At 50.0% G+C, this 16,963-nt stretch overlaps 1 protein-coding gene across 9 annotated transcripts in view; it reads left to right on the plus strand.

Moving 5' to 3' along the window:
* AFDN (afadin, adherens junction formation factor) overlaps window positions 1-16,963 on the plus strand; it is a 217,466-nt gene that overhangs the window by 72,143 nt on the left and 128,360 nt on the right. For all 9 annotated transcript variants that reach the window (XM_061574668.1, XM_061574662.1, XM_061574667.1 and 6 more), the window contains 4 exons: window positions 2,793-2,988; window positions 3,417-3,532; window positions 5,916-6,094; window positions 15,267-15,421. In XM_061574668.1, the coding sequence (XP_061430652.1) occupies window positions 2,793-2,988; window positions 3,417-3,532; window positions 5,916-6,094; window positions 15,267-15,421 (646 nt within the window). The remainder of the gene's footprint in view (window positions 1-2,792; window positions 2,989-3,416; window positions 3,533-5,915; window positions 6,095-15,266; window positions 15,422-16,963) is intronic.

Here is a 16,963-nt window from a genome sequence, read left to right on the forward strand (position 1 = left end):
CGTTTCAATACGTGGGGGGGGGGGGGGAGTTTGTCTATCGGTTTGTGTTTCTGCCTTGTGATGGGACTTTGTCGGGTGACCGTTGAGATGTATAAGAGTACGGGGAGAACAATGAGGTCTGAATTGGTCTGTCATGAGGTAGGCACTGATTGGTCTGTAATGAGGTAGGCACTGATTGGTCTGTAATGAGGTAGACACTACTCTTAGATTTTTCGGTAAAGTCAGGTGGGTAAAAATAAAAATAAATAATAGAAATAATAATAGAAATATAATAAATGATTTCTTATAAATGATTTATTATAAAAGAATAAATGAATAATTATTTTATTTCTATTATTATTTCTATTTTTTTTAAATATTTTTTTATTAATTTTTTTCCCTACGTGACTTTACCGAAAAACCTAAGAGTATGAATCCTTGCAGTCACAAAAGCTTCAAATCTAGAGGTAGGCACTGATTGGTCTGTAATGAGGTAGGTATGTAATACCCTGATTTAAGTCTCCCCCTTTTACGATGTTTCGCAAATACGTGTCCGCTACCCGATTAGCATCGCCTCATCCCCCACACACGTTCACCTCGCTGACAGCATCATCCGTCCTTTCTCATATCCGTCACGTCTCCTCGGGCCTTTCCCTATCAGACTAAGATCCCCCGTATGGCCTTAATAGACTTCTGAGGAAGGGGCTGTTAGCGCGTAGTATTTCACGGCGATGGTGGTTGAACAACAGTGTGGACAAGACGAAAAAGTCACAGGACCTGCAACACCGTGGGACGTGGTGATGGATGGGCGACGTGGCGACTGACCGCCAGCGAGCGAGCGAGAGAATCCGGAGCGCTCGCTCGCTCATCAATCAACCCCCGACCGCTTTACGTTTCTACGGGAAGAAAATAAATGAGTGGAAGCCGGTTTGTTTTTACTAAGCGACTCGGGCACCTCACGGTTGTTGTTAAGCACGTGGCCCTGGGGGAGCCACACGTACCACGTGACCTATCAGACAAAGGTCCCCCGTATAGCCTTCATAGACTTCTGAGGAAGGGGCCGTTAGCGAGCACCTGTGAAGGCCGTGCAGTACTAGGGTACGCCCAGAACCAGTTCAGATAATCTAAGAAATATATAAATATTCAAATATATTTTCAGTCATATATGTTACATCTATACCTATTCATGATATATTTATTTACATATATTCTTAGTTTTTTTCGGTAAAGTCACGTAGGTAAAAACATTAAAAAGTAAAATAAAATAAAAATCACGACCTTTCGGAGGCAACACAAGCTTCCGTCTTCAGGTGGTACCGTCACAGCCACGACAGCTGTATCAAGTAAATGAGAGATCGCAAGAGCTACAACTCGGTTTATATAATGGTTGGAGTGGTAGCTCCTGTCGTGGCTGTGACGGTACCACCTGAAGACGGAAGCTTGTGTTGCCTCCGAAACGTCGTGATTTTTATTTTATTTTACTTTTTAATGTTTTTACCTACGTGACCTTACCGAAAAAACCTAAGAATATGAATCATTGCAATCATAAAAGCTTCAAATCTAGAATTATTTACATATACCAACATTTATAGATGGTAATACCCCAATTTATGTCTGCCCGTTTTATGTCGTTTCGCAAAACACATCTTCACTTTGTCATGAGCACCGCTGCACAATTTGCGTCGCCTCATCCCCCACACACTCACGTCGTTGACGGAATTGTCCGTCCTCTCTCATTATCTGTCGCTTCTCAGCCTTCCAGTACGACTACTAACCACGACTGCTACCCACTACTACCACCACCACCCACTGCTACCCTGTAAATTGCTTTGACTGACGTTGTTTCGATATTCGTCGTCGCACCTTTCAGGAACGCCTCCCCCCCCACCGATGTAAACCGGGGTATTCCTGTATATTTTATTTATCTGATTTTAAACTGAACAATTGAAATTTTACCAGGTAATGCCCACAGAACTGTACAGCTCTTTTTCAGAAGCGACTTGGAATTGATAGCTCAACGAAGTGGCTTATCGCGTCGAATTTTGTCGCATGTTTCCAACTGTAGACGGTAAAACCGTAGCACCCAGAAAATAATCCACACGAATACTGGGGAGAGAGACACGCAAACTTCAACTATACAGCAGGCTTCAGGGTCGGAATCGAACCCACGTCCTCCTGCATACCAGGCGAGGTAGTTAACATCTAACCACCGTGATGGTGATGAGAGAGAGAGACACGCAAACTCCAAATATACAGCAGCAGGCGTCGGGGTCGGAATCGAACCCACGTCCTCCTGTATACCAGGCGAGGTAGTTAACATCTCCTAACCACCGTGATGGTGATGAGAGAGAGAGACACGCAAACTCCACATATACAGCAGCAGGCGTCAGGGTCGGAATCGAACCCATGTCCTCCTGCATACCAGGCGAGGTAGTTAACATCTCATAGCCACCGTGATGGTGATGAGAGAGAGAGAGACACGCAAACTCCAAATATACAGCAGCAGGTGTCAGGGTCGAAATCGAACCCACGTCCTCCTGCATACCAGGCGAGGTAGTTAACATCTCCTAGCCACCGTGATGATGATGATGATGAGAGAGAGAGACACGCAAACTCCAAATATACAGCAGCAGGCGTCAGGGTCGGAATCGAACCCACGTCCTCCTACACACCAGGCGAGGTAGTTAACATCTCCCCAGCTGCAGGGCGGATAGGTTGCGCGCGGAGTCTGGAGAGAGAAGGTGGGGGGGGGGGGACGTGGCGTCCGCCTTCTTCTTCCGGCTTGACGCGTCCGGCCTCTCTGTCGTTGCCAGGAGCTGGAGTTCCACGGCGTGATGCGCTTCTACTTCCAAGACAAGATGTCGGGCAACTTTGCCACCAAGTGCATCCGCGTGTCCAGCACGGCCACCACGTCGGACGTGGTGGAGACGTTGAGCGAGAAGTTTCGCCCGGACATCCGTATGCTGACGGCGCCGCGGTACTCCCTCTACGAGGTTCACTCCAGCGGAGGTGAGAGGGAGGGAAGGGAGGGGGAGAGATGAGAGGGAGAGAAGGAGGGATGAGAGGGAGGGAGGGAGGGATGAGAGTATCAGTGGAGGAGATTCAGGGTTAGGGTGTGATTAATAATCATGATGTCAATAATCATACTAATTTGTAATGCGCGCAGTACTAGTTCCCTCTCGCTAAGAGAGTGAGAGAGAGACAGAGATAATGGTGTTGTACAAGTGGTTGCTGTTGGGTGTTATTTGTTAATCCGGTTGTCGCGGTGTTGACGTGTGCTGTGCTGTTCCTGCTTTGTCATTGATGTGGGCATTAATGCTACACTGGTGCCAATGCTTCTACCAATGCTGGTGCCATTGCCGCTGGTGGCCCGCCGGTATTGTTGCCAGTGCCACGTGCTGTCGCCCAACCGCCTTATGCCCGTGCCGCCCGTGCAGAGGAGCGGCGCCTGGGGGAGCACGAGAAGCCGCTCGTCGTGCAGCTCAACTGGAACAAGGACGACCGCGAGGGGCGCTTTGTGCTCAAGAACGAGAACGACATCGCTCCCGTCAAGGTGCCCACCCAGCAGTCCAGCCACCCAGCCAGCCAGCAAGCCATCCAGTTAGCCACCCAGCCAGCCACCCACCCACCCAGCTAGCCACCAAGCAAGCCATCCAGTCAGCCAGCCACCCACCCACCCAGCTAGCCACCCAGCCACCCAGCAAGCCATCCAGTCAGCCAGCAAGCCACCCACCCAGCTAGCCACCAAGCAAGCCACCCAGTCAGCCAGCCACCCAGTCACCTAGCAAGCCCCCCAGTCACCCAGCCACCCAGCCACCCATACCCGCCCATACTTAACCATACTCTTCTACACAGCCAACCACCCACCCAGCATGCCATCCAGCCATCCAGCCACCCAGTCACCCAGCCAACTAGCCAACTAACCACCCACACATGCATGCATGCACCCATCCACCCACCCACGCACACACCCACCCTTAAAAACTGCTACTGCTACGCAGGGTTTTCACAGTAGAGGGGGAATGGTGATGTTGTTGCTGCTGCTGTGTCTTGCCAATCGAGTCGTTTTCAGGTAGATTTTTTCATCATTGTTGAATTTTTGGCCAATACCGGTTGTGTAGTATGGGAGGATATTTAGCGACGGGAGGAGGAAACCGTAGAACTAGGGAGGGAACAGGGGGAGAGCATACAAACTCCACACACTCTCACTGGTACTCAAACACATTTACACTCGCTCACACAACAACACCTCCAATTAGTCTGGTTGGTTCTTTCGGTTAAGTCACGTCTAAAGATAAAATAATAAATTAAATAATAGCATATTACGACGTTTCGATTGCAACACAAACAATCATCATCAGGCTTGTGTTGCAATCGAAACGTCGTAATATGCTATTATTTAATTTATTATTTTATCTTTAGACGTGACTTAACCGAAAGAACCAAAGAATAATTCCTGCAGTCACGAAAGCTCCAAAATTAAGATAGTATGGTTGGCTTTGTGCGGTGCGAAATACGTTAAACACACGCGCATACAACAGCCGCCGTTTTCCACTCTGTGGCGGTGACGTCACGACAGCGCTTGTGCCAGGCCAGGTGCACTCCGAGGCAACGAGAAGTGTCGGAGGCTCGCTGACAGAGGAGGTCACGGGACAGACCCAGGTGCCATGGGTTGACCGACTGAGACGACTGGCAGATGCACCACACTAGCTCACACAAATACAAAGATTCCCCATATAGCCTGTAACAGACTGTTGGGGCAAGTGCTGTTGGCGTGCACCTATGTAGGCCGGCACGACACAAGGGGGTGGGTGGCCAGCACCACCCCCGGCCGCCTTTGTCTCCCCATTGTCGTGTTGACCCGCTACGCCCACCGCTCCCCACACGCTCACATTCACACACACTCACTATTTGTAGAACACAAAAACTGCACTCACAGAGACTGCAGAATAGGGAAGAGAGAGAGAACGTAGAAACTCTGCACACAAGGCAGGCGCCCGTGTCAGGAATCGTGTGTGTATTGCGGCGTACGCAATACACACATGTTCCAAAATGATGAAAAATAGGTCATACCCTAAGAATAGATTTAATTTTTTCTGAAAGGATAAAGCCTATTCTTATTTTTCATCATTGTACTGGCAAGAAGGTGTCACATAGATGCACACCTTTCCACTCTACACGTAGAAAATTGAGAAGAGGTTTTACACTCTTTCTGAAAGTGCAAAACAGCTATTCTTATCTTTCATCATTTTAGGATGCTGGTAGGAAGGTCTCATAGATGCACACACGGGTTCGTCTCTACGTGTCGACTTTGAAAAACCGCAGCACGCTGGCTGCGTCCAAGCCGAAATTTACTCGGACTCCCTCCTTGCCCCATCCCGTTTGATGCGCGGCGGCGGCCAGCTGAGCCTACTCCAGAGGTCGCAAACGGGTTTTGATTCCTTACCCGTACCCGGCCGCACCAGGGTCGCAAATGGGTACCCGTACCCGTACCCGGCCGGGTACGGGTACCCGTTCCCTACCCGTACCCTACCCGAAATGAGTGACAAACGGTGACTCACCAGTGACTCACGGCCTACCCGTACCCGTACCCGGTCGCAAACGGCTACCCGTACCCTACCCGTACCCGGCCGGGTATCGGGTAGGGTACGGGTATCGGGTACCTGATTGCGACCTCTGGGATGAATCCATGTTGCAGGCGCGGGTGGGTTGACTCTAGGAACTTGAATTGTGAGAAGAGACAAGACGTTGGGAAATGAGTGACAAACGGTGACTCACCAGTGACTCACGGCCTACCCGTACCCGGCCGCACCAGGGTCGCAAATGGGTAGCCGGGTATCGGGTAGGGTACGGGTATCGGGTACCTGGTTACGACCTCTGGCCTACCCTTCCCCAACCCTTCTATCGCGTGTGTCACCTGGCCGCGCGTGTCGCAGAAGGTGGAGCGCAACGGTGCCGGCAAGGCGGAGAAGGAGGGCGTGATGCAGAACTTCAAGCGCACGCTGTCCAAGAAGGAGCGCAAGGAGAAGAAGAGGCGGGAGAGGGAGGCGTCGTCGCGCTGCGAGGAGGACGAGGAGAACGCCCCCGACGTTGGCGCAGCCCCGCAGGCCGACAGGTGGCTGCGCACGCACACACACGCACGGCACGCGCACACGTACATGTACACGCGTACGCACGCACACGTACATGTACACGCGTACATGTACACGCGCACACGTACATGTACACGCGCACACGTACATGTACACGCGCACACGTACATGTACACGCGTACGCACGTACATGTACACGCGTACGCGCGCACACGTACATGTACACGCGTACACGCGTACATGTACACGTGCACACGCGCACACGCACATGTACACGCGCACACGTACATGTACATACGTACACGCGCACACGTACATGTACACGCGTGCACGTGTGCACACGTACATGTACACGCGTGCACACGCGCACACGTACATGTACACACGTGCACGCGCACACGTACATGTACACACGTACGCGCGCATGAGGACACCAGGTCGTAAAGATCCCCCCCCCCTTGCCTGTGCGAAGAATAAATAAACAATTTTTCGTTTAAAAGCTTTCGTGACTGCAGGGATTCATCTTCTTGGTTCTTTCGGTAAAGTCACGTAGAAGGGAAATAATAAAATAAAATAAATAATAAACACAAACAAATAGACATTATTTTCTTGTTGCCCATATTGAAACGGCTGTACTTCGTATGGACCTGAAGACTCAATTTCCCTGTACAAAAATACGGGTAAACCGTACGGGTTGACAGGTATGGGTGTGTTGAAGAGTAAACCCACAATCCACTGGGGGTGTTTACTCTCCAACACATCGGTGTGCTGAACTAGTGTAATGACACCGACACACATTGCTACTCGGAGCCTTTTATTTAGGCACAGCACCAACACTAGGCCCGGGCTTTGTTTTCGATGCTTGAACTCTTTCCGAACGTCACCTTCTCCGTGTGCCCTCCCCTGTTATACTGCCCGAGACCCCCTTTCTGGTGGCTCGCTCGCCCCACTTAATCCAAACCTCCTCCACCAACGGTGGTCAACCGTCACCCCTACTGTCCGCCCTCGCTTTTCCCGCATTTTACGTTCAAAATCTCTCCTCCAATCCCTTTGAACGCTCGTCTCCCGACCAATCGCTCTGGAGGCCCTCTCTAGGTAACGGCGGTGAGAGAGTGGAAATATTGAAGTTGTGGGGGGGGGGGGGGGAACCTTTGACATCCTGACTGTCCTCGGTCATTATACTAGTAACAAATTGGCGTGCTCTGTTTACGTGACAAACCTTACTTATTGGTCGTGTCGAGGTAACGACACACATTTATATTGACGCGATCTGACCCCAAAAAACCCTCTTGTGGAGAACGAAATTAATTTAAAAAACGCGTTTGGTTACCGACGCGTTGGGGGGGGGGCAGTTAGGTAACGGCGGTGAGAGAGTGGAAATTTTGAAGTTGGGGGGGGGGGGAACCTTTGAAATATAATTATTTGATAAAACGAGGCTCTTCAAGGAGAGTGGTGGCGGCGGGGGGAGGGAGTGGGAGCTGTGTAAATAAATGAGCGCCAAAGCGTCACGCCGTGCGGCCTTTTGTCCCGGCAAACGGAGCGAGTCGTGAATTTTACCGAGCGTTTCATGCCCGGCGATGAGTCTAATAACGCGCTGCTCGGGCATGCGCCGTTGTAGGGAGCACAGCCCTGCAATCGCTCGCTCGGCTGCTACTGCTAGAAGAGCATCCACTAGGTTGGTTGGCTTGGTACGGTGCCGAAGACGATCTCCGTACAGTGCATGCAGAGAGTGAGGTTGTTTTGGCCTACAGGCGACAGCAGCACCATTAGAGACGTAACTGCGGTTGAACTCGGCGGTGGACAGGCGGGTAGGTGGGTGGGAAAGGAGGGTTTTAAGAAACTCGCACAGATAGAGCCCCCATAGAGAATACTTGGTCACCTTTTCCAGCAGTTGCAAGATTGCACCTTTATCTTTTAAACTATTTTTTTCACATGCGACGTGGCCATCACAAATGGTGGCTCAACGAAGTGGCTTTTCATCATCTATCATGTGGACATTTATAGCAGCCAAATTCGATAAACGTGTGATGTTGATTCTAAATGTGCGAGAGACATGCAAACACCAAATATACAAATGCATTTGACCCGTTCCTCTGCCCAAACTTCTTTGCGATGTCTTCTTCTTGGTTCTTTCGGTAAAGTCACGTAGAATGGAAATAATAAAATAATAAAATAATACATGAAATAATTCTCACGACGTTTCGGCCACAACGCAAGCAGCCGCCCTCAGGTGAAGACAAGGTCTGTCGGGGAGACAGACCTGGTCTTCACCGCTGTCTCCCCGACAGACCTGGTCTTCACCTGAGGACGGCTGCTTGCGTTGTGGCCGAAACGTCGTGAGAATTATTTTATAATGTTTTATTTTATTATTTCCATTCTACGTGACTTTCCCGAAAGAACCAAGAAGATGAATCCCTGCAGTCACGAAAGCTTTAAATCGAAATTTTATTATGTTTTATTTTTATTATTTTATTATTTCCATTCTACGTGACTTTACCGAAAGAACCAAGAAGATGAATCCCTGCAGTCACGAAAGCTTTAAATCGAAATTTTATTATGTTTTATTTTTAATATTTTATTATTTCCCTTCTACGTGACTTTACCGAAAGAACCAAGAAGATGAATCCCTGCAGTCACGAAAGCTTTAAATCGAAATTTTATTATGTTTTATTTTTAATATTTTATTATTTCCCTTCTACGTGACTTTACCGAAAGAACCAAGAAGATGAATCCCTGCAGTCACGAAAGCTTTAAATCGAAAATTCTTTGCGATGGTCACATATTTCATGGTGCTGTGTCAAGCAACACATGTGCCACACCAGCTTTGTCTCTCTAGCCCCCCTCCCCACCGTACCCCCACACCACACCCCTTATGGGTTTTATACCATCCTCAGTTGATGGTCGATAACTTCCCTTCCCTTATCGGGTGCTCACGCGGCTAAATGCTGTGTATCCTTTGGGAGTGAATCTTTGCTTTCGATTGCCAACAAAACACAGGGCAATCACATGGGACAATCGCAGCTCCTTGTTGCGGCAAAATTGTTTTCCCAATTTATATATTTTATTATATTTCTTGTACAAAGGGGGCCAGGAAAACAAATTGCATTTGGGATTACTGGGGTGACTGAGCGACGCTTAGCTCTGCACTAAAAGAAATCCGGGTTGGAATCCAGGCATCCACTCGGCATATAATCATTTACGTGATTTTGTTAATCAACAACAACAACAGCAATAGCCAGCGTTCGTCACTAAGTGGCGATGACATCTCCACGGCGCTTGTGCCAGGCCAGGTGCACTTCGAGGCCACGGGAAGTGTCGAAGGCTCGTTGAAAGGAGGTCATGGGACAGACCCAGGTGCCATAGGTTCATACACACATGTCCACTCTCAACGTAAGGTTTCCGCAGGCCTATAATATGAACTCTTGCCTAACACGTAGTAGGTTTACGCTGCCAGTTTTTCGTCGTTGAATTTTGGGTTGAGCCATGTTATGATCTAAGTAAATTTGTGTTTTAAAACCCCACCAAACCGACACAGCCAAACAAATTAATTTGTTAACGATGCACAATTTATTATTGTTTTAACTCACGCTCACTGGTGAGTTGATGAGTCTCGCAACCAAATTTCTCAAATAATCATTTATGTGATTCTGATTTAGCAATTTGCGAAATCATTGCGTGGCCTAGCCCCCAAAAAATGTTTTAAATCATGAATTCTACTCCTAATGTCCGAACCTTGCGATGGACAAAGATCCCACGCAAGGCATCAGCAGTGGCAACAATCACTTGCGCCGCAAAGATAATCCCCGACCTCCCTTGCCCAGGCGCCGTTGTTGGTAATGAACATGGCATCAGTGGCGGAGCGTGGCATTCGTGCCGCACCGTGGCGGCCACCGCATGTTCCAATTTAGCGCGGAATCACCGAGCGTGATTTTAATTTGCGAAGGTTTCTTTCTCTCTCTCTGTGTACGTGCAAGCGCCCGTGCGTGCGGGGTCTCCCGCCTGTCGCTCGCACGGTTCATTTCCGCGTTATTTAACCCCTTTCCCGTTTCGAGTCGTCTGCAAGTTGCAGGGTGGGTAGTGGGTGTCCCTGTTCACCGACGAATCTCGGTACGCGCGAGCGCCTCGGCGTTTATTTTGTTTAGAGAGGCGCAGCAGCAGCAGCAGCAGCAGCCCCCGTCGTTTTTAAAGACGTCGTTACTCACCGCGGAGAAGCGCAGCGGCACGACCGCCGCCACTCTACGATAGCCGGCGCCAAACTCTGGTAGCCTCGGTGTACCGATGAGGTTATTTTTACTTATATTTTTATTCCGGTTTCGCTTTGACGACGTACACCTACGTGCGTCAGAACTGGATAGGGTTAATAAGCCAAAGCAGATGGTAACGCTAATTAATGTCGGCATTGTTGGGTTGCTTGTACAAGACGAAGGATTTAAAATTGAGCACGCGCTGCTCCCCGGGGGGGGGGGGGGGATTTTGGGGTTCAAGTTGGGCCTCCACAGCCTGTCAGGCTCTGCGGGCGCCGAGTTTGGCCGTGTCGATATTCACGCTTCGTCATTCACTTGGGTCGGTCGCGCTCGTGTCACACGTGCAGCCCTCTTGTTAATCCACTGCTGGATGAAGGCCCCTTCCCTCCCCCCCACACTAACCGTCAATCGGTCATGGGCAGGGGGTCGGGGGTCGGCGACCTGTGGCCCTGAACGTGCGTGGCGGCTCTTGAATAATAACAATAACAAATTATTGGTTCTTTCGGTAAAGTCGCGTAGAATGGAAATAATAAAATAATAAAAATAAAACATAACAAAAATGTTATATTTTCATTATTTTATTATTTCCATTCTACGTGACTTTACCGAAAGAACCAAGAAGATGAATCCCTGCAGTCACGAAAGCTTTAAATCGAAACAATAACAACGTCTATTTTATAAAAGCGCCTTTCACATTGAATGGTCTCAAAAGCGCTGTGCGTAGAACTAAAACTACACTCGCAAATAAAGAAAAAAATCTAAGCGAAATAGAACGCCGATAATAACGGTATCAACGACCACTCTCGAAATGCCAATGAAATGAAGGACTGTGATAGAAGCAAATGGTAATAGTTGCAGAGTTATTAATCATAATAATACCCTCCATTTTATAAAGCGCCTTTCATATTGTAGCATCTCAAAGCGCTGTCCGTAAAAATAAGGGCTCCTTCTTGGCGTTATTTATCAATGACCAACAGCCTCGTATGTTCGCCACATTGCATTGTGGCTCTTGAAATATTGGGTGTACCGAATTCGAAAATCTTAAATGGCTCCTCTTATATTGGTTGCGTGTTGCACGACCGTACTTCACCACACTGGTCCAATGCGGGTTGGTGAAGAGTGGGGGGGGCGGAACACAGAGGACTCCGCATATCGCTCGCCACTGTCAGCCGTGGCCGAGCATCGAGGTGAGGAGCCGGGTTCGTAACTCACGGTGCGCTAACCATCGTGCCACTACCCCACTCCCCACCACTTGTTTGTGATGAATCCCAATGGATGTCAACGTGGGTTTAGCGTCGAATTTTATTTGTAGGGTTTTGACGATTAATTTTGCCGGTCCGGGCTACCTCGGGTCGGGATGTTGAGTGAACATTTACACTGAGACATCTCCTTTACCAGTGGCAACATATAGTAGTAGGTATTTACCCTTTCAACTGGTACAAAAACTGACACCATCATGTTTGTAAAGGAGATGTCTCATAGTGTAAATGCTTACCCCCGAGCTCTCAATACTCTGATAGTGCGCTGTCTTTGAGTTGTACGCCTTTTGGCGTCATCTGGTCCAACACCAATGGAGACTAGGCTCTAAGAAAATGCTGTCTCGGGTGTGGACCAATCAACTTCAAGGACAGTGCATATCATTATCATCATAAGAGTTGTTTCTTTTTGTTTGCATTTTGACTGCTTTTGTTGTGGTTATTGCAAACATGATGCCTTCTATAAAGGTGTCAGTTTTTGTACCAGTTGAAAGGGTAAATACCTACTACTATATGTTGAGTGAGGTTGTAGATATTTACACGAACTGGGGTCCGTCTTTATACATACTCTTTCGTTCTTTTGGGAAAGTCACGTAGGTATAAAATATAAAATAAATTAAATCCTAAATTTCGATTTGAAGCTTTCGTGACTGCAGGGATTCATCTTCTTGGTTCTTTCGGTAAAGTTACGTAAAAAAAACATAATAAAATAATTCTCACAACGTTTCGGCCACAACGCAAGCAGCCGTCCTCATTCAGACTCTGTCTCCCCGACATACCTGTTCTTCACCTGAGGACGGCTGCTTGCGTTGTGGCCGAAACGTCGTGAGAATTATTTTATTATGTTTTATTTTCATAATTTATTATTATTTTATTATTTCCCTTCTACGTGACTTTACCGAAAGAACCAAGAAAATTAAATACTACTTAAGCAATTGTGTTTCTTGCTGTGGTTGTCCCACCTGATGAAGGACGCTTGTGTTGCGCCTGAAACGTCGTGATTTTATTTATTTTATATTTTCTACCTACGTGACTTTACCGAAAGAACCAAACAGTATGGATCCTTACACCAACGATAGGTCGCCTGAGACGTTCGGGATCGCCTTCCGAGTTCTCCGAGGTCAAGGCACGTGACCTGCCATGGCTGAGCGGGTCCACTGCGTGCGGCCGCTCTCCAAGCTTTGAAACGACGCTTCACCCGGTGCTGATTAGACAATCGGAGTTGTTAGAGCTATATTTAAAGTCCCGTCTTGAAAACTCACCTCTGTAAACCGGCTTTTACTTCCCCCACTCGACCCCTGGACGTGTACCCTACACGTTGTCTTTATTTCCTGTTTTCCGCAAACAGAGGATTGGGATTTAATGATGAAATGCGCCACCTTACGAATGTAAATTATCATTGTTAATCATGTCTGTTTCCCAACACATTCTTCTAAATACTGTTTTTTTTATTTTACCAGCTAAGGCCCACTGAGCTATGTAACTGTTTTTCATAAAAGACCCGCCTATCACAAATGATAGCTCAACGAAGTGGCTTATGGTCGTGTCGAAATTTATAGCGGCGAAATAACTCTAAACGCGTGATGCTTGATTCTAAATGTGGAGGGAATAACCGGAGGACCCGGAGATAAATCCACACGACCACGGGGAGAGAGAGAGAGAGACACGCAAACTCCAAATATACAGCAGCAGGCCTCAGGGTCAGGATCGAACCCACGACCTCCTGTATACCAGGCGAGGTAGTTAGCATCTCCTAGCTACCGTGATGATGATGATGAGAGAGAGACACGCAAACTCCAAATATACAGCAGCAGGCGTCAGGGTCAGGATCGAACCCACGCACTCCTGTATACCAGGCGAGGTAGTTAACATCTCCTAGCCACCGTGATGATGATGATGAGAGAGAGACACGCAAACTCCAAATATACAGCAGCATGCGTCAGGGTCAGGATCGAACCCACGACCTCCTGTATACCAGGCGAGGTAGTTAACATCTCCTAGCCACCGTGATGATGATGACAGAGACACGCAAACTCCAAATATACAGCAGCATGCGTCAGGGTCAGGATCGAACCCACGACCTCCTGTATACCAGGCGAGGTAGTTAACATCTAGCCACCGTGATGATGATGACAGAGACACGCAAACTCCAAATATACAGCAGCAGGCGTCAGAATCGGGATAGAACCCACGACCTCCTGTACACCAGGCGAGGCAGCTAACATCTCGCCACCTAGGCGCCACCATTCCTCGCCACACTAAAACACAGGGCATTGTGTTTACATTGCATACAGTGCCCACAGTTGAATTCTATCCAACTGCCAAACGTGTCCGGTTCTGAGGTTTTAACGCCCGTTATTGTCTATTTAATCCTGCCTAAGCTTTTGCAACCCCCACCCCCGCCCTACTTTTGTAATCTCAAGCCATTTTCTGCATTGACACAGCGCTATTCGTGCGTGTACTGCAGCACAATTACAATCGCTGTGATCATCGTCATCATCATCAGCCAGCGCAAATCCCACTGCTGGATGAAGGCCTCCCCAAGCCTTTGACATTTCTCTCACCGTCTCGCGATGCGACAGGCCAGGCACCTTGCATGGTGTACAATTGAACGTGGGTGCCAATCCCGACCACCCGTACCGTGAGGGCCCCCGCGCTGGTTTGGCTCGGATGTGCCAGTGGATATATGTGAAACTACCGGACATCTGCGAAAAAGAGCTTTGTAGGTCATCGGATTCCACCAGCGTAAAAAAATATTCTGATACTGTGTCAGTGGAAAAGGGGGAGGTAGGAGTCATACTCTTAGTTCTTTCGGTAAAGTCACGTAGGTAAAAAATGAAATTAAAATTAATAAAAATAAAATAAATTTTTTACCTACGTGACTTTACCGAAAGAACTAAGAGTATGATCCTTGCAGTCACGAAAGCTTCAAATCTGGAGGTAGGAGTCTCTGTGTGTGTGCGGGGAGCAATTGTGTGGCGGTTAGCGCTACGCTGCGCTACGAAACCGGCGACCCGAGTTCGATTCCCGCTCACGGCCAACACCAGTGGCAAGTGTGCGATCGCGACCTGAGCCTCCCCCCGAGGTCGACTCAAATGAGCACCTGGTACGGTGCGTAAACGTCGCCACTCGGGAGCAGAGGTCGCAAACGGGTTTTGATTCCGTACCCGTACCCGGCCGCACCAGGGTCGCAAATGGGTACCCGTACCCAGCCAGGTACGGGTACCCATTCCCTACCCGTACCCTACCCTACCCGAAATGAGTGACAAACGGTGACTCACGGCCTACCCGTACCCGTACCCGGCCGCACCAGGGTCGCAAACGGGTACTCGTACCCGTACCCGGCCGGGTACGGGTACCCGTTCCCTACCCGTACCCTACCCGAAATGAGTGACAAACGGTGACTCACCAGTGACTCACGGCCTACCCGTACCCGTACCCGGCCGCACCAGGGTCGCAAACGGGTACTCGTACCCGTACCCGGCCGGGTACAGGTAGCCGGGTATCGGGTAGGGTACGGGTATCGGGTACCCGGTTGAGACCTCTGCTCGGGAGGCAAAGGCGGCCGGCCGGGCGCGGTGCTGGCCACCCACCACCTCGTGCGCCACGCCGGCCTTCATAGCTGCTACTCGCTAACAGCGCTCGCCCCAACACCCTGTTAAAGGGGGGGATCTTTGTCTTTGTTGCGTGCTCAGTGCGGGCGTGGCGGAGGAGGTCTACAAGGAGATGCCCGAGACGAGCTTCACGCGCACCATCTCCAACCCCGAGGTCGTCATGAAGCGGCGGCGCCAGCAGAAGCTGGAGCGCCGTCTGCAGGAGTTCCACGGGGACGACGGGCGGCCCCGCTCCGGTGCGTGTCACGGTCGACGTGTAGCGACACGTGTGTAGTGACGAGTAGCTACACGTGTGTAGTGACACGTGTGTGGTGAAGTGTAGCGACACATGTGTGGTGACGAGTAGCGACACGTGTAGTGGCATGTAGCGACACGTGTGTAGCGACACGTGTGTAGCGACACGTGTGTAGCTACGCGTGTGTAGCGACGCGTGTGTAGCGACGCGTGTGTAGCTACGCGTGTGTAGCTACACGCGTGTCTAGTGACGTGTAGCGACGCGTGTCTAGTGACGTGTAGCGGCGCGTGTGTAGTGACGAGTAGCGGCGCGTGTGTAGTGACGAGTAGCTACACGTGTGTAGTGACGAGTAGCTACACGTGTGTAGTGACGAGTAGCTACACGTGTGTAGTGACGTGTAGCTACACGTGTGTAGTGACGTGTAGTGACACGTGTGTAGTGACACGTGTGTAGCGACGCGTGCGTAGTGACGAGTAGCGACGCGTGCGTAGTGACGAGTAGCTACGCGTGCGTAGTGACGAGTAGCTACGCGTGCGTAGTGACGAGTAGCTACGCGTGCGTAGTGACGAGTAGCTACGCGTGCGTAGTGACGAGTAGCTACGCGTGCGTAGTGACGAGTAGCTACGCGTGCGTAGTGACGAGTAGCTACGCGTGCGTAGTGACGAGTAGCTACGCGTGCGCAGTGACGAGTATCTACGCGTGCGCAGTGACGAGTAGCTACGCGTGCGCAGTGACGAGTAGCTACGCGTGCGCAGTGACGAGTAGCTACGCGTGCGCAGTGACGTGTAGCTACGCGTGCGCAGTGACGTGTAGCTACGCGTGCGCAGTGACGTGTAGCTACGCGTGCGCAGTGACGTGTCGCTACGCGTGTGTAGCGACACGTGTGTAGTGACGAGTAGCGACACGTGTGTAGTGACGAGTAGCGACACGTGTGTAGTGACGAGTAGCGACACGTGTGTAGTGACGAGTAGCTACGCGTGCGCAGTGACGAGTAGCTACGCGTGCGCAGGACGAGTAGCTACGCGTGCGCAGTGACGTGTAGCTACGCGTGCGCAGTGACGTGTAGCTACGCGTGCGCAGTGACGAGTAGCGACACGTGTGTAGTGACGAGTAGCGACACGTGCGTAGTGACGAGTAGCGACACGTGCGTAGTGACGTGTAGCGACACGTGCGTAGTGACGTGTAGCTACACGTGCGCAGTGACGAGTAGCGACACGTGTGTATGACGTGTCGCTACACGTGTGTAGCGACACGTGTGTAGTGACGAGTAGCGACACGTGTGTAGTGACGAGTAGCGACACGTGTGTAGTGACGTGTAGCGACACGTGTGTAGTGACGAGTAGCGACACGTGTATAGCGACACGTGTGTAGTGACGAGTAGCGACACGTTTGTATGACGTGTCGCTACACGTGTGTAGTGACGTGTCGCGTTGTTTGTTGACCTTCCCCCGCACCTCCAGTTAGCTCCGTTGGCTACGTACGGTGGACAAGAAGTTCAACGTACATACGCAATAGCAACGCTGAAACACATGAGCAACGCTGC

The sequence above is a fragment of the Lethenteron reissneri genome, chromosome 56, assembly GCF_015708825.2.
Source record: "Lethenteron reissneri isolate LAM-NWPU_2019-01 chromosome 56, ASM1570882v1, whole genome shotgun sequence".
Taxonomy (NCBI): Eukaryota; Metazoa; Chordata; class Hyperoartia; order Petromyzontiformes; family Petromyzontidae; genus Lethenteron; species Lethenteron reissneri.